The 17,728-nt window shown below is 45.6% G+C and overlaps 1 protein-coding gene across 21 annotated transcripts in view; it reads right to left on the minus strand.

Annotated features, from left to right (window-relative positions):
- Positions 1 to 404: 404 nt before the first annotated feature.
- TRERF1 (transcriptional regulating factor 1) overlaps positions 405 to 17,728 on the minus strand; it is a 203,008-nt gene continuing 185,684 nt past the window's right edge. For 14 of the 21 annotated variants that reach the window (XM_059177972.1, XM_059177968.1, XM_059177975.1 and 11 more), the window contains 4 exons: positions 16,548 to 16,715; positions 10,435 to 10,638; positions 7,508 to 7,755; positions 405 to 4,104 (listed from right to left, as the gene is read on the minus strand). In XM_059177972.1, coding sequence (XP_059033955.1) covers positions 3,780 to 4,104; positions 7,508 to 7,755; positions 10,435 to 10,638; positions 16,548 to 16,715 — 945 coding nt within the window. In that variant the 3' untranslated portion in view covers positions 405 to 3,779. The remainder of the gene's footprint in view (positions 4,105 to 7,507; positions 7,756 to 10,434; positions 10,639 to 16,547; positions 16,716 to 17,728) is intronic. The other 7 variants (XM_059177977.1, XM_059177985.1, XM_059177981.1 and 4 more) reach the window with 3 other exon arrangements.

Raw genomic sequence — 17,728 nt, forward strand, 5'->3', positions numbered from 1 at the left:
TTTAGTGGGGTGCCTGGGTGACACCTCAAGTTTGTTTTTAATCGTTAAAAAGTAAGCACACTCCAGAATTTGGAAATCCAGACTAGCAAAGCTGATACACCAGGGTGGCCGGGGTCTTGGTGGTGAATTCACCATGAGCGACCCGCGTGTAATACTGAGCCCCCATAAGCTACAGGCCAGGAAGTCTGGTGCAGAGACCACTGACCTGGCAAGGGGTTCATCCTCTCTTTGTAGCAGAAATGTTATGTCCTTGTCTCCAGGAAGTGTTGGGTAGAGGGTGCTTCAATGAGCTACCAAGTGTCATCGGCAGACCTCTGAATCGCTCTACGGAAACCAACTAGTAGGTAAATTAGCACTTATCCAGCAGTGAGAAGTGGCTAGAAAGAAGGAATGTTTAAGCCAAATGAAACTCAAAAAGATAACATTTTATTTTCAGAGCAGCTGATGCAGTATTGAATCAGGTTTTCACATATAAATAGGACAGTGTCTATTTGGTTACATCTCTGTTTGATGAATGCCTAGCTATAGGAACTGTAATAAATTTCTGAGAAGGCTAATGCCTGGAACCTTTTAAGTAAAATTCTTCTGGCTCTCTTTCTGAAAAAAGGATTGTGAGAACTTAAAAAAAAAATGCTTTTCACTCAGGAGGAGAACCAATCTAGAATGCCTCATTTAAGTTTTGAAGGAATGCACCTTTTTAGGACAAGTCTATAAAACAACTTTATTTGTTTGTTACATATGATGTTTAAATATAACTTTGCTTTCAAGCTTCAAACTTTTTTTTTTTTTAAACCCCTGGTAAAATAAGACTTTTGGTTCACCTTAACAAAAACTGACCTAGGAAGAAACATTTTTAGCAAAATGTATTATAAAATTCACTAGAAAATACTGTCCTCTTTTTTGCCAAAATGTTACATAAAATCCTTATTAAAAATACACACGTTACAAAAGAAAAAATTAAGAAGATGCTAATACATAGTGCTTTGGATACGGACCAAGGGACCTGCATTCCGGGAAAAATACAGTTAAGTACACTAAATATTATGATGTCAACTTATAATAGTGCAAACCTGAATAAATTACATCCTGAAATGAGAAGGCATGCAAGTCACTTGCTGAGAATAGAACATAATGAAGCCAGAACAGGAAGCAATCACAACACTATTTAAAAATGTTTTCATTTTTATTACATTAATTTTTTTCAAAAATACTTTTCTTTACAATAGAACTCCTAGAAAATATTTACAACCTTCCTCTAATAAAATATAACAGCAGTTAAATATATTTGAAAATAAGATGGGTTTTTCCATAAAATATATCTGTTAACTTTTTATATACAAGCTTTCTCAAAGAGGTCTAAATTCACTAATGAAAAACCATCTGATAGTAAACAGTAACGGTGTTGAAGACATTAATCTTTAGGAAGAGAAATTCTTTGGGGTGGGGAGGGCGAGGGAAGCAAAAACACAACACATACATGCAGGCAGAATCATTTCAGAAGGAAAATAAGTGCAATATTTTACCGTGAAGTCAATTCTTTAAGTTGATATTGTCAAGAAATACTACTTCAGCAATTTGAACTGTCTCATTAAGGAGGAGTTCTTTGGTTATTTCAAGTCAAAGATGCTTACATTATACTGCATGAAAAATCAAAATTAAATTGTGCATTACATTTTTTGCCTTGGCAACTCAGTTTATTTTTAATGTTTAAAACTGGAACGGCTGGGCAAGTCTCCAAACACAACAAGGACATTTGCTTTATAAACATGTTTCTGGGTGTTTGCTCCTTTGATAGATAAGCTTTCATAGACCCGATAGCAGAACCATTCCAGAATCACTCTCAGAGGCCAGCACACGCCGAGGGAAGCAGTCACTGGGACAGCCGCAATCAGCTGATCTTACGGAATGGTTCTGGAACAATTCTGCCACAAAGTTGACGCGCAAGGCCTGGGCAGTTTTAACTCGAAATAGAAGAGAGAATAACCTGTCAAGAATGGCAGCAAATAAAACCTTTCTTTTTGCCTGTAGGAAAGGATGAATGAAACCCCCAAGGCCTTTTTTTCTGAAAACGCAAAGACAGAAACGAAAAGAACCTTTACATTTATCTTCTGACCGTGGCTTTCCTGAGATTCAGAGAACACTGCCTAGGCAGGGCTGCGAGGGAAAGCGAGCGTGTGCTAAAATGCTTCTGCTGGAGTCAAACTTTAAAAGATGCTCAGGTCCTGTCCTCATGTTTGGCTGACCTTCTAATGTCAAGCTATTAACTAATGTGCCAGCAGAGTCTTCAGGGACAGGCCACACCTACACAAGCTCGGGGAGCCAGCCTCCCTGGGGTGGGGCAAGGCCTGAAAGCCCTCCTTCCAGAAGTCAGGCAGCATTAACGCTCCAGGGGAGGTCGCTGGGGGCAGTCCTCTCGGCTGGGCTGCGTCCCAGTCTGAAGACACGTGCTCATTTGCCCTACCCAGGGAGGGGGCAGTCTGACTCAGCTCAAAAGCCTGAGCTAAATGCCATTTTTGAAGGATTATAGGCTTATTACCTTCAAGTACAAACAGCAACCCTGCTAAGGAGACAGGAGGAAGCAGAGTTCTGTAGCTTGGAGAATTCTAGAAATGCTTTGGTAAATGACTTGAATGAATACATTCCTTGTTTGAATGCAAATATTGGTGGCTAAAGTGGTATCAGAAACCATTATTGTTGGCCTTTAATGCTATTTCACTTGTATTTGCTGTTAAATCGGTTAGGAAACAGTCCAGCAAAGGTGAATGACAGCAGAATCCCAGCGAATGAGGTTTCACAGTACTTCCAAGGGACACAAAGTAATTCCAGAACTCCATGGACCATTAAACAGTGCTGCAAAAAGAATGGGCTTTTCCAGTCTAGTTTTTGGGCAAAAGAACACTTTTCAGTGTCCCAGAATGTGTGACCCTCAACCACTTTCCCTAAACAACTTCGTGGTTGGGGTTGTTTTCCTCTAGACAGCTCAAACAGAGACACGGCTCTGCCAATCCACCAATCGGAACCAACTAGTTCCAGGGGAAGGGGGGAACACAGGAGAGGATGATGTACTCCCTCTAGGGACCAGGTCCTCAGTAAAGCCTGAAATTGTACAGTACTCCTGGAAACAGGCCAACGGGGATAGCCGAGACAGGGAGAAAACTTATTTTCACATTTGGTCGACTTTTCAAATGGTGTATGTGCTAGAGGAAAGCCGTGTAAGAGGAGGGCTTGCTTTGCTCACTGGAAAGTTACCCCTTAGCACAGAATCTCCTGCTAGAGACTCCAGGTTTGCTGCAAACTCCAGAATGAGGTCAAAACAGAACAAAAATAACTCTTAGTGGGAAAGGATGGCCCAAGGCCCCAACATGAAGAGGGGAGCCTGCTCCACACACGCACACGCATCCACACGCTCACGGCAAGCTTTGGGATCAAAGGCAGCAAGGATGGTTGACATCTGAAAGCAAAAGAACATTGAAGGTCAGGTTTATTCCCTGCCAGAAATGAGTTCGTGGGAATGCAGCCCAGATGAAACACCTCTTAAATAGAGTTGTGCCAATTATTTATTCCCTCCAACCTCCCACAGAAACATTGATTTTTTTTTTAAATAAAAGGAAAAGAAACTGAAAAAAAAATTTTTTTTTTTTTCCTAAACCTGAATGAAACGACCACTTCTTTAAACAGGTAGTTTAAAATGGTTACAAAACGAGCAGGGAGTCCAGGTTTCCTGATTAACGAAGACGGAGGCCGTGGGTGTTGGCTGTCTCTGCGTGACAAGTGGGCCTTTATAGTTCGGCATCACCCTGAAGTAAAACTGAATCTTGGTCGTCCAAGAGGAGATCTGTGTCCACAACCTCGGCCTCTTCCATGACGCCTCCCAACTGCTGGACCATGTCGCCATCGAGGATGTCCACGTCCTTGATGGGTTTGATCAGGCTCAGCTGGTCCAGGGGCAGCAGCCCCGGCGCCCCTGCGGGCCCCGTAGTCCTCTCGATCGTGGCGGCCATTTCGGCGGCAAAAGCTGCCTTCTGAGCCTTTTGCCTCTGCTGTTCCTCCTGCTGCCTGTGCGTTTTCATGTGCGCATTTCGGCTTTTGATCTTGAAGAAGACTCTAAAAATGAGGAAAAAGCAGCATGTGAAATTTAGGGGATCTGAGTTCTTGGAAATCTGGATGCCCAACAGGGAATAGGTGCTTCGTGGTCTAACATCTGGTTTGGGTGGCATGGAGAGAGTCTCTGGGTCACCTAGGACCTCCTGCCCCTGTTGCTTCTCCTCTCCAAGCATTACAAAGGAAAGGAGGTGGGCATGGGAGCACATGTACAGTGTTTTAGGCTTCCTCCCTGGGACAACGGAGGATGGATTCTCAAAGACCTTCCTGTCCATCTGTGGTCTGCAGCATGTGCCTTTCTCCCCCTTTAGCCTTCCCCACCCCCATCTCCTCATCGCAACTGGAGAATCCCTCAGTCATGCTGCTGAGCTCTCACAGTTCCCATAATAAAGCCCATCATCTGCCTTTGGCTTCTGTCCCTGTTCCTCCGTAGTCAAATTTCTGGAAGGCTCTGCCCAATCCTTCACACTTGTTATCTTCCTCTCTTCTTCACCCTCCCCAACTGGATTCTTGTCTCCTCCACTGCAGCCCCAGCCCTCTTCTCAAGGTCACCACTCTGTGTGGCCAAATCCAATGCCCTCCGCAATTCCATTTTCATTGTACTTGACTTCTGAGCTACACCCACCACTCCTTTTCACCTAAGGCCCCTCTTGTTGGCCACCAACGACCAAATTATTGTCATAATTTCCTACTTTTAGCTTTAGAAGGAAATAGTTCTCAGCTGCAGGTGATTCTGCCTTCCCAGGGACACCCGGTGATGTGTGGAGTCATTTTTGACTGTCACAACTCGAGGGGAGGATGGTATTTCTCGCATCCAGTAGGCAGAGGTCAGGGTGGTCTCCATAACCCATCACGTGGAGGGTGGTCCCCTTCTTCCCCAAACAAGGACTGATCAGACCCAAATGTCACTGCTGAGGTTGAAAAACTTTGAGACAAGGGGCCTGCAAACTACAGTCAATGGACCAAATCCAGCCCACTAAATTTTCATAAATAAAGTTTTATTGGAACCCAGCCATGTCTATTTGTTTATGGACTGTCTGTGGCTGCTCTGCTCAGCAATGGTACCACTGGAAGTTGTGACACGGACAGTATGGGCCACAAAGCCTGAAATATTTCTCTCTGAACCTTTTTCAGAAGCCATTTGCCCAGATGTGAGGCTGCCTCTTTTGGGAGAGGGGGTGGCACAGATACCCTGCATTCATTCCTGAGCTCATAAAGGGAAATGGAAAAAAAAAAACCCCTCTGATTTCTAAGACAAGCAGAGTTGATGAATCACAATTGCACATATTGAAACTGTTTCATGTAATGAACATAATTTCAGCAGCTAAAACAGGCATTCTGCAAACATTTGCCTGTTATTCCTACTCTGGAAAACCACAGAAAATATTTCTATTTTCCACAAAATCTTAACTGGAGTTATGGTATTAAAAGGTCCCAAGCAACATCAAAACAAGACAAGAAAAACACTTAATGGGTGTCACTGAGAGACAGCCAGTGAGCTCAAGATGCTAATTCTGGTTTGTTAAAATGTTCTTTGTCTCCACCTGCTGGAACAAGGAGTTGTAGCCTGTGTGTCCCAAAGTGAGCAGAGGGAGGTGTTGGCTCCTCTCAGGGGACAGGTGGGGGATAGAGCGAGTCAGTCTGAAGATGGCTCCTTACTTCAAGTCCGGAAGCCTAATGATCCATCTGGAGGTTCACGTCTCCGTGGTAAGATGAAGGGAGAGATACTTTGTCCTGGCTCTGAGGGGTATGAGAATACAGAGGAGCTGCACTAAAGGCATCTCCCCCATCGCTGTGCTTCACAGAGAGAAGACTGCTGCTAATTCCATCTCACCTTGGCGAGAGCCACCAGACGGAGTTAGGCTCACTCAGAGGCTGAGAGCGCTGGCCTGGGTCAGGCTGCGTAGCCTGAATCCTGACTCAGATGTGCACTGTGACCAACACCTTACTCTTTATGTGCCGCATTTTCTCAGCTTGTCCAAAAGCGCCTATTAAAAGAGCCTACCCTGGGGTGCCTGGGTGGCTCAGTGGGTTAAAGCCTCTGCCCTCGGCTCAAGTCATGATTCCAGGGTCCTGGGATCGAGCCCCGCATCAGGCTCTCTGCTCGGCGGGGAGCCTGCTTCCCTTCCTCTCCCTCTGCCTGCCTTTCTGCCTACTTGTGATCTCTCTCTGTCAAAGAAATAAATAAAATCTTAAAAAAAAATAAATAAAAGGACCTACCCTGTGGCACTAAAGATTAAATTAATCAATACCTGTACAAATCCATTAGAACTGTGCCAGCAAACAGTACCCTACAAATGGCAAGTACTGGTAAGTTGTCGGAAATAGCCTAATGAGTATCATAGGCAGAGGTCCTATTGGGCCTCACTCATACAACTAGGGATGCTCAAGGAAGTCACTCATGACAACCCCTCCAAGTCAGGCGGCCTCACTGAGACGTGGAGTTCTACCCTGGATGGTGTGGGAGGGAAGGCCGTGTGTCTTACCATCCGTGATCTTTTCCACCTAAAATAAACAGACCGGTAAGATGGAGCAGTGGTCAGGGTCCTGGGCTCTGCACTTTGACAGAGACGGGCCCAAATCTCAGTTCTGCTCTCAAGGGGGATGTGACCAGAGGCAAGTTATTTTACTTGATTTTCAATCTTTATTTGTGTAACAAGGATAAAAACAGTCTCTGTACCACATGGAGTTTCTGTGTGAGGATTAAAATGAGCTCCTGCACACAAGGTAGTTCCCAAAGTGAGTGCTCAGCAAGTGTTAGATGTTACTAGTACTGCCTGCTGTCGGTTTTCCTCTCTGAGTGGTCTTCAGTTATACTTAAAAGGGCAGGGATGACAAACAGGATTTTTCTCCTGAGTCATCCTGATCAATTGGTTATGCCTGCTTGAAGCATTAGGGTCGAAAAGATCTGAGGTCCTGTCTTAAGATCTTAAGATGACAGTGAAGAGTGCAGCAATCGGCTAGTGATGTCTGCCCCGACACAGGAAGGAGCCTGCAGTGAGAGGATACTTCCTGATACATGTTTCAGAGCCATTCTCAAATCACTCAGAAGGAATGCAAAGAGAGCAACACTCGTGAATATGGTTTGGGTGTGAAGGGAAGGAGTGGGAATCAGAGTCCCACCCACCGTTTCTGAAAAAGAGGGAAGTTTTTGTTACTAGAGGTTTGCCCTGAAGTTGTCTGTCCTTATTAGGCATGAGGATATCAGAATGACCATATTCTGAGTCAGAGACAACGTCCACCCACCCTGAGGCTCTGTGCAGACCACAAGGATGATACGAGGGAGTATTTGGAAACACTGGGTTCTTTTTTTAGCTGAAGAAACCTCAGACCATCTTGGCCAGGCCTCCACAGAGCACTTATTCATCACAGACTCAGATTTGGTCCCCAATCCAACTGCACGTACTTGCCACACTCCTTGCAGGGGAAGATGGTGGTGGGGTCTGTCTCGCCGCTGGTGGTGCTGTGAGAGGGGGAGCTCTTCACTGAGCAGTACCCACTCTGGGCACTGCCTGGCTTCTGCTTCCCAGAGGGGATGGCCCCCCGGGCTTTGGTCACCTGGTTGGTGCCACCATGGATGCGGGCGTGGCCATTCAGTGCCTGTCGGGAGCTGAACACCTGGGGAAGAAAGGGAGTGACATGACATCTACAGTCCTGAAAAGGAAATTAGGGTTATTAGTTACTCAATGGTGAAACACGTGATACTTGAAACAGTGTTTAATGACGGGGTGCAGGGGTTTTATGCAAGCAAACTTTGGACGTGGGCACGAAAAGGTCAAGGTCAAATACTACCACCACTAACACTGCCTGCGCCCATAAAAAAAACCGCACCGTTGTTACAACTGGAAGACAAGAAACACTGTGGCCGAGTCTGAAGGACAAAGCCGCCATCTAGCAGTCAGGGACCTGGGGGGTGAGATCCGGCCTCTGTGTCATAGGGAAAGCTGCTGGGCCATTTCCCCTCTGTATACCCAATTTCTTTTTTCCACCTGTAAGATGAGGGAGTTGACCAGCTTCCAAACTCTTTTTTTTTTTTTTAAGTTGGAAATTACCTCCCTCTCCTCCCCTCCCCCTTTCTCCTTCCCTTCCCTTTCTTTCTTTTATTTTAAGAAAAACAAAACAAAATAAATGAGGTTTTATGCAAATGCTCAAAGTTAAAAGCAGAGATGTTCTGGCTGAAATAGAGCCAGCACCCTGGGAAGTGGGCCTACTTGCTCAGCTCTATCTCCCTACCACGGAAAGACCGAGCACCCCAAGAAACACAGGTGGAAAGACACTGATTAGCGGCTCTGATAAATTCTGTACATTACATCCAAGCCTTAATCAGTGACCAATTGTCAAAGCAATGTTTCAGACTCCCAGATTTTACTGTGGGATGATAAAAAGGGGCAGGACCTGGACAGTCTTTTGAAACTTGCCAAAAGCAGTCTCTCCCAACCTCAGTATGACTGACATTTGGGGCCAGATAGTTTTTGTTGGAGTGGGGCCGTGTTAAGTAGGAATTTTAGCAGCATCCTGGTCTCTACCCTGGAGAAGCCAACAGCACCTCTCCAGATGTGACATAAATGTCTCCAGACATTGCCAAATGCTCTTGGGGAACAAAATAACTCCTAGTCGAGCACCACTATTATAAAGAGATTCAATCCACTTCCCTGAATTTGAAGAGCCCCGACTTCAAGATTGTTAAACCTATCAGCTAACAGGCCTACCCACGGAGCCGTAGGAGGTTTGCTCTGTGTGAAATTCATGAGTTCTGTTTATGGTCTTACTGGGGGGGAAAAAATAAATCTATGGCTGATTTAGCAACCCAAATCTCCAGACTTAGGCAAGGAATAAAACTAACATGTTTTCTCCTTGTGAATTTTAAAAATCATTAAAAAATATCCAGCTTGCTGAGCATTTCTGATTGGCAAAAGTGAAAGATGACTTCCCACTCAGTCAAGAATTTACTGTACACCAAACTATGAGCTGATGAAAACAGTGAATTTCTAAACTAATTCACCCAGAAATACTGGCATTGAAAGTCACATCTTAACCATCCCTGAACGGAAGAGCTCTATACAAAATGGAAATGATGTGGTGATGCTTCCAGGTCATTAAACATCAAAGACAGAAACAAGCTAGCAATTTCTTATGTTCTCTTCGAAGCTAATGCCAGATGTATGTTTTTTTTTTTCTTACTTTTCCAGTTTTTTTTTCGAACGTAAATCAAGTGAATTTCTGCATTAGTATCTAAATATTTTAAAAACTCTTGCTTTCTCCATCTAAATGTCGGAATCATCAAGCAGCATTCAATACACTCTGGAAAACAGTGTTGTCCTGCATAATATACAAGCAAAGATGAGCACTAGCTTGGAAAACACAGGGGTTCTCGTGAAGGAGTTAACATTCTCATTTTTTGAGGAATACTTCTAGAACTTACCTGTACAGCTGTGCCTGGATTTAAGATACCTGACTCAGGAAAAGTTCAACAATGCAGGCTAGTGGGGGGACTGGTGAGGGACTGAAAGTCTAAAGTTAACATCTTAAAAAAAATATATCCTTTAAGATACACTGGGGGCCTTAGACCGGACCAGTATAGATTGCATAAGGCCTTCCTTAGTGGTAAGAATGATCAAACAGTGAATTTATTTTAGCTAAATGGTATTTCCAATGTACTTGAAAAGTACTATGCTAATTGTACAGACTTACGTTCAGCCTGTTTACATGATTAAATTGCTTAGTAAAAATTTTCTTGGTTCTTTGAAAAGCATACAAAGGTAAACTTCCACTAAATCACTGTAATGATTTTCTCAAATTTCAGATTACTGACATTTGAATGAGTAACACTTAATGGAATCATGAAACGCAAAACCTTCCAGACAGGTGAGATGACCAGGAATGGGGACAAGTGTTACGAGAGGGCAAGCCTTCTCTGTGGGCTCCCCCAAGGCATTTCAGTGTGTGCCAAGGGGGCAGGACCTACTGTCACATGGCCCCGAGGGGTGGCGGGGCACCAAGAAACAAGGCTTGTAAGTTCTGGAGGCCAAGGCTCACCGCTGAAACCATGCTCAGTAGCTCTGAGGAGCTTGGATCATAAGCTTCCTGAGGGCAGAGACCTTCTCTGGGGCCCCAGAGCACCCCAGTGCTCATCTGCCGGCTCATCAACATCTGCCGGCTGAGTGAATAAGGAAATGGAAACACAGGAAAAAAAAAAACAATGCAACGTGAAATTGCCTCCGTGAAACTTTCCTTGCTAAAAGTGCAGCCTTTCTAAAGCGCTCTGTCCTTAAAGCCAGGCACGGCCCGCTGCCCTCCTAGTCCCAGCTTCCTGAAGGACACAGTGACACTTACAGCCCCGCAGTTGGGCATCTCACAGATGAAGGAGCCGGATGGCTGGCCGAGGGCCTGCAGGGGTGGCCCCTCCGCGGGAGCCAGTGCGGGGCCTGGCGGTGGCTCGGGTGACTTGGGCACTTCACTCTCCTCTTCTCTTGTAGATTTCCTATCTTCTTCCGGGTCCTCCTCCTCCTCCTCTAACTCCTCTTCTTCTTCACTCGTCTGGTGGTGAGACAACAGAAGCAAAAGAGGGGACATCCCCAAATGGCATTTTTAGTGATGAACAGGCCACCAGCCAGAAGGAGAGAGGGGCTGAACACAGGGGGTTCTTTCTGCCTAAGGAATAGCGACAGATGGTCTCTACCAGTCCCGTCATTGGGTGCTTGGGGTTTTGAGGTCGAGGAAGTCCCCCTGCCTCACTGTGGGGCCCCCTCACCACTTTTGTAAAAATATGCGAAGGCAGAGAAGAGAGATTTCTGTGTGTAGAGTTTCTCTCCCTTGCTCAAGACCAGCAGACTTTGAATTGGATTAAATCTCACTCATGAGCAGCTCTGTCTCCCCAGAGCAGTAAGGAGGGCTTTTAAGCAGTCACGATACTGCGGAACCCCCCCCCCCGGAGAGAGACTAAAGACATATATAGTGATTTGTTTCCAGACCTTATGATACATTTCCGGGCAAAACAACCCACATATCTGATCTGACCTCTGGCCTGTGGAAAGCATGGGACTCACTGTGCTCTGACGGGTTCCTGCTTACTCTTGTCAAAATAGAATCCAAGAGTGAACGTCAATAGCTTTGTAGAGAGGAAAGGGGAAGGGATAACCACCCCAAGCCCCCACATTTTTTTTTTTTCTTTCTGGACTATGTCATCATGGGCTTGGAGAAATGCCTAGCAGAGGTATTCTATCAAAAATAACATGAAAAATATTAGTAGCCTCACTGCTACTGTGTCCCTTCCCCCTACTTCAGAACAAGCAGGTGGAGAACAGAGACGCAGGAGGCCTTCATTCTATTTGTTCAACTACCTTACTCTGTTTCCTCCGTCCTCCCGGAGGGATGCTGGCTCCTCCAGGCTGTGGAAGGATGGAGGCTCAGGGAGAGGGAGTTCTACGTTATGTCATTTTTCATTCCAGCTTCTGTTTCACAGCACTTCACAGTTTACAAAGTATTTTCATGTTTGCAGTCTCACCCAGAAGCTGGAAACATCTTCCCATTTTACAGATGAAGAAACAAAAGGCATGTCCTGTTGCCTCCACCCTGACAGGTCAGCTGTGTCTGCCAGGCTCTGCTTAAAGCACATGGGCTCCAGGCTGATTTATCTCAGAGAATGATGGAACTCTGGGGGAACCTACGATTCTTAGAACCCAGAAGCAAAAATTCCTGAAAAGGACGAAGATTTCTAAGAGTAGAGGAGCAGTCCCCTGGGATCCAGAAACCACAAACTTTCTCTCTCCAGTTTGGATTGGGGGCAGGAGAGAAAGACAATGCTAGTACATATGGGGCATTTAACATTCCAATGTTGTCCCACTGCTGTCTGCATTTAATACTATATGCATATTTGAGAGAATGTAGTGATAGGGTATACTTAAGAAATAGCTTCAGGGTGCCTGGGTGGCTCAGTTGGTTAAGCGACTGCCTTTGGCTCAGGTCATGATCCTGGAGTCCCACATAGGGCTTCCTGCTCAGCAGGAAGTCTGCCTCTCTCTCTGACCCTTCACTTCCTGTGCACTCTCTCCCTCTCAGATAAATAAATAAAATCTTAAGAAGAAAATCTTAAAAAAAAAAGAGAGAGAAAGAAATAGCTTCAGTTTCCAGTGGGTTCATTACAATGAACCAGTAATGATTACATTTGCTGAAAGACTTCAGTGAGCACAGATGTAGGCCTACTTCATTTTGCAGAGTTATTTCTGATACATGAGTCGTAGGTCTCATAATTATGAGTATAGAACACACGGGTTGATTTTCCTTAAATGGTCTGATTCCCACGTGAATCCAACATCTTTGAACCTCAAAGGGTTTCAGGTAAAACCATGTCATGTCAAACTCCAATGGTTCACTCCAGACCTTTCTAGAACTGGAGCTCTGTGGACTCAATATTGCTTTATTAAGCAAGCCATGGTCCACACCTTGGCCCTTAGATTACATGGTAACTTTTAATGACAATGGCATTTGTTTTACAGTCCTTGCTATAATTACAATTTTCTCACAATGCCATTTTTTTGGGCTTAAAAACTCTTAGAAAGAGAACGAGATCTTAGAAAGATTCCATATAGTCACAAATTTACAGATTAAATTACACTGTGCTGTGATTATATATGTCTCTGGAATTTAGATAGGTTTTATTTCAACTGGCAATCTATACATGTTCACAAAATGATTTATCACCAAGCCATATGGCTTACCAAAGTGACTAAGAGATACAAAGATAGGAGGACAAGAATCCTAACATGGACAACTTTGTATCAACAAGTTGGCCATTTCACGATGTATTGTGAAATAAAACACTGAATAATATTCCCAAACTGGTAGCAGGTGGGCAAATACAGGATGGGGAGGTGGTGATGTATTTAACACGGTGCTTAAAACCTTGGGAGTCTGCAGTAAGGGTTCCTTGAGGAGGATGATACTCTTATTTCTCAGGCATGCAAATGGAATTTGCATGATGAGACATTTGTTAAGTGAAAATACAAATGCTCAACAGCCCAAATTTACTCAGAGACATAAATCTGAGCGTCACAGTTACTTATGATGATGGTAATGGTGGGGATGAAAACATGTTGGAAGCCTGCTAGGAATTAGGCACCACACACACACACGTATGCACGCATACATATACACGAAATTTCTGGTGCATACGATAATCCCGTACAAATGAGGAAATCGGCCAGAGAGTGACTTTCCCTAAGGTCACAAAGCCGGTTAAAAAGTTGAACTGAGATTGAAACCTCAACTATCTGATTTCAAAATCTAGCCTTCTTCATTTATTGGCCCTGCAGTGATGTCCACAGGGGGACATGTGTTCATCTGCACACAGTTTATATTTTCAGCCCAAACAAAGAGATCCTAAACCCCTCAAACCATTGCAAACAGCTGCCTATAAATGTCAAAGGGCAGCAGGCGCGTTCCCAAGCTTCCATCAGCAGTGGACCAGGTGGTAGTAACTTAGGTGCTTAGACCATGGGTGAGCATTGCCCTTGGGAGACCTGACTGCTATCTTCCAAAGTCAGCTACTCTTCTCACTTAGTTTCTTGAATTGTGCTGAATTTACAACCAGACCCACAGATTGGCCTTGAGTGGGAGCATGAGTGCGGGCAGGAGACAAGGAGATGTGATCAGTACTTTTCTCCTACATCCTTAACAGAGCCCACCCTGGTCCCCTTCTTTTGCCTCCAAGATGGGAGGACCTCTCATGGCTTTAGGCCAGAAGTCTAATCAGCTGAGGAAGCTACTGCGGTCTGTTGGCCTTCTGGTTACCTCAAGAGCAGCCATTCCTCACAAACTCTCTTTTTCCCTTCTCCCCACAAAAGTCCCTGAACTATCCGAGTGTGTTCCATCTGGACGAAACACTGCGGACCTATGATCAGGAAGCCTTTGGGCAGGCCCAGAGGACAAAGGGAAGGACCCCTATGACTGTGCCTTCTACACCCTTCCCATTTCTTGCATGGTCCCAATTTTTCATCTCTACTTTGCAAACTTTCCTTAAAAGGCTGACTGTGTCTTCACAGTGCCTGAAAGAAAGTGTGAGCTACCATGCTGACCTTAAATCAAGATTCGCTCCCTCTTTCTTTCTTTCTTTCTTTCTCTCTCTCTCTTTCTTTCTTTCTTTCTTTCTTGTGGGCCTGAGTCATCTCTGCACATGGCTTTTTGGTCTCCTTAAAGTAACAAGGGTGGGGATGCTCCCGATCCAACCTCATCCTGGCTCCTGGTGAACAGGCTCGAGAAGGTGTGGTTCCTTGGGCATCATCTTACCCTCTTCTCCTTGTCTCAGGCTAACAGGCTGGCCTGGCCTTTCTGCACAGCTCCAGAGCCCTGCCAGCCCACATCGGCCCCTCTTCCTTACGTGGTAATATCTTCCTTAGCAGCAATCCCCTGCTCTGAATCCCCCTGTTCTCCCCATCTCCCTGCAGTGTGTTCATAGAGGGAGCACTGCTATGAGCCCCAGTGACTCCTCTCTGGGAATGATGTTCATTCACTTCATTCCACAACAGATATTTAAAGGATTTATATGATGCTAGGAACACCCCTAGGCGCTTGGTAACACACAGCTAGAAAGACATCCATTGGCCTTAGGAAACCATATTCTCTGAGTTTGCCTTCTTCCAAAACATGACTCTGACAGAGACCAGAATGTTTCAGAACTGGAAGGGACCTTCCAAATCATCTGAGCCATCTGCCCCATTTTATAGGTCAGTAAGCTTAGGAGCCAGGTCTTAGGTCTGCAAGACCAAGTTTCTTCATGCTTGTTTGCCATCTAGTCCACTCATCTGGAAAGTAATGCTCTGTGTGACCTTGGGCAGCCCTTCCCCTCTCTGGGCCTCAAACCCTTGCTCGGGCATGGTGGAGCTGGAGGAGAGAGAGGACCTAAGGTGCCATCCAAGTCCTTTTGGCTCTTGTCTTAACGCTGCTTGTAAACACTCTTGGGGTTCATGCTAAAGCTTCCATTTGTGTATGCCACATCCTCCAACTTCAGTATACGCTCCTGGTGTGGGGAGGGGGGCCAGAGGCCAGTTGACATCCCCGGGTCACCCACAGTACCACATGCGCTTTGTTATTTACATCGTGGGAACTCAACTGCGTTCAGCTGATTGAGCCAGAACAGACCACATTGCTTTTTTTAAACATTAGGCCACAGGTGAGAACAATGCTCTCCAGATAGAAGACAGCACCCACTTCAGTTACTCAAACAAAAGCCCTGGTCACGGGAAGCCGCAAGCACAGAACACCATCATCTCTGATGCAGATGTCGATTCTTTCCTGATACCTGGGTCCAAATATAAATTCAAATATGTGTGTATATTTCACATCTAGGATAATTCTTAGGTAGGAACTTGGACCTCAAGGAATTAATGAGCCCAAAAGTTTTTATACTTCTTTAAGAGTCTGCATTGTACTGCTCTTAAGTATCACACAGGGAATCAGGCTCAGACAACATCCTCACCAGCCATTTGACCACGGCTAAGTTACCTACGCTCTGTGCCTCAGTTCCCTACCTCCCGGATGTCTATGAGGATTAAGAGTTCATACTGGTAAAGGGCCTAGCACAAGGCCCAGCACATAGAAAGGGCTATGTAAGTGTCCATTAAAGAAAATAAGCCACGTATGTGCTATCACAACTGGGGCATTATGGTGAATGACAGTGTAATTACAGATATTCACAACAATCATGAATTCCAAACACTTTCCCCGATGGTGACAGCTTGGAGTTCACGAATCTGTTGTAAGACATGCCATTTTTATACACCCCTGCACGGCTGGTAATGTTTCCCACAGTGCGTGGAAATATTTCCCCTGGCTATGGATGCAGATAAAAGGAGTGAACCACAAGTACAAAAGTGATCATAATTACTGAAGCCACACATTAGGGGTTCAGAGAAGACTTCAGTGTCTTTCATCCTTAGTGTGTTACATCTTTCATGTCTGCTTAATATGCAGACAACTTTGGATCGTCTGCCACCGAAGGAAATCAATCTTGAGGATAAACGGTGATTAAGGATTAGAATATACACACTGCTAACTATTCCTCAATAATTGAGAGCTCCTGACACGGTCTAGAAGCCAGAGCTCCTCCTTGGTCATGCTTCACAGACGCTGTGGGAAAACCCGAGGGCTGTGCTTCTCTGGCCAGCAGCATCTGTGATGCCAGTGGGATCAGAAAGGATATCCTGGGGGGTCAAGGGCACCCACTTATAAGCCATCAAGTCAAGGCAGGGATCACCCTGGGTGCCTCAGAAGCCAGGCAAGCCCTCACCTCCTTGAACTGAGTGCTGAGCTCCGGGGGAAAGTCAGAAGCACCTTCCTTCTGGCATTTCTGTGCCAGGAAGTGGAGGCCTGAATCCCGCCAGGGAGTGGGCCATCACCTGCTCAGGTAGTCATCTCCATAAAGCCGAGCCAAACGCCAGCCGCTTACTAACCTGGGTGTGGGGCGGGAGCGGGGCCCGCATAAGCAGCGACTGACCAGCTTCACTCACCACAGAATCATCAATTTCTGCGAGGCGTGTCCGGTGCTTCCGCCCCAAGCGCATGATCTTTTTCCAGGTGTAGTAGTACTCCACACACTGAGCCACGGTCTTAGACTTCACCTGCCGGGAAAGCCATCTGCAGATCAGCTCGGCAGCATGCGCTCTGCCCAGCCATCAGCTTTTGTGAAATAGCTCACAAGTGTTTGCAATTCAATTAAAAAAAAAATGTAGATCGGGAAAACCCTCCTTCGGCACCTGGTCTCCCTCCATCCAGCCCTCACTCTCCACCCCCGCCACACAGCTACCCCTCATTTCTTGGGTCCCATGCCAAAAACTGAATGCAGATACCAAAGAATACAAAAATGTATTTCTCCTCACAAGAGGCAGCACACTGTCTGCTGTTTTGCAACTTGACTTTTTTTTCCCACAATATAGCCTGGAGATCTTTTTTGATGTTGGTTCACAGAGAGCTCATTCCCTTTTTTAACCCATAAAGCAGCATGTTTTTTCATTTAATGTGCTTGAGTGTATTTGGCTCTCTGGCTGGTTGACCTTCAAAATCTATTTGTGAAAAATGTTCCTCAGTAATCGAACAGGAATGTAAGGCAAAAGTTATGATGATAAGAGCTTAGTTTCTGCAGGAAACCAATGTTGCTCTGCCCTCCCCCAAGGGGGCAAAGGTACATATATTAGAGGGGGGATAAAATGCCTTTGTGTAGTTCATAGATCTCCAAGCTCAAGGTGTGGTTCAATAATGTGTGTTTTCTGGAGGCTGGCCACAATTCTTGGGGGGAGCCAGCCAACCCAATCGTAAGATCAGAGGGGCAAAACCCCAAGTCCTGTCTTCCTGAAGCTGTCCCCTTCTCATCCCTGGATATCTTGAATTTCTAGAGCTGCGCAGGGAGTGAGGACACTGGCTCGGAGAGCACTTGCTCGCAAAGCCAGGGAGTGAGGACACTGGCTCGGAGAGCACTTGCTCGCAAACATGACACATGACTCCATCACCAGTCAACACGGTGCAGGCCTGCAAGGGGTGAGGCCTCCCCTGGCTCAGTCCTGGGGCAAGGGGACTCAAAAAAGACGACAGCATGGAAGCTGCTGAGCTTACGGGGCAGCCAAGAGTGGGGTGGGCT

Source organism: Mustela lutreola, chromosome 6, assembly GCF_030435805.1.
Source record: "Mustela lutreola isolate mMusLut2 chromosome 6, mMusLut2.pri, whole genome shotgun sequence".
Lineage (NCBI taxonomy): Eukaryota > Metazoa > Chordata > Mammalia > Carnivora > Mustelidae > Mustela > Mustela lutreola.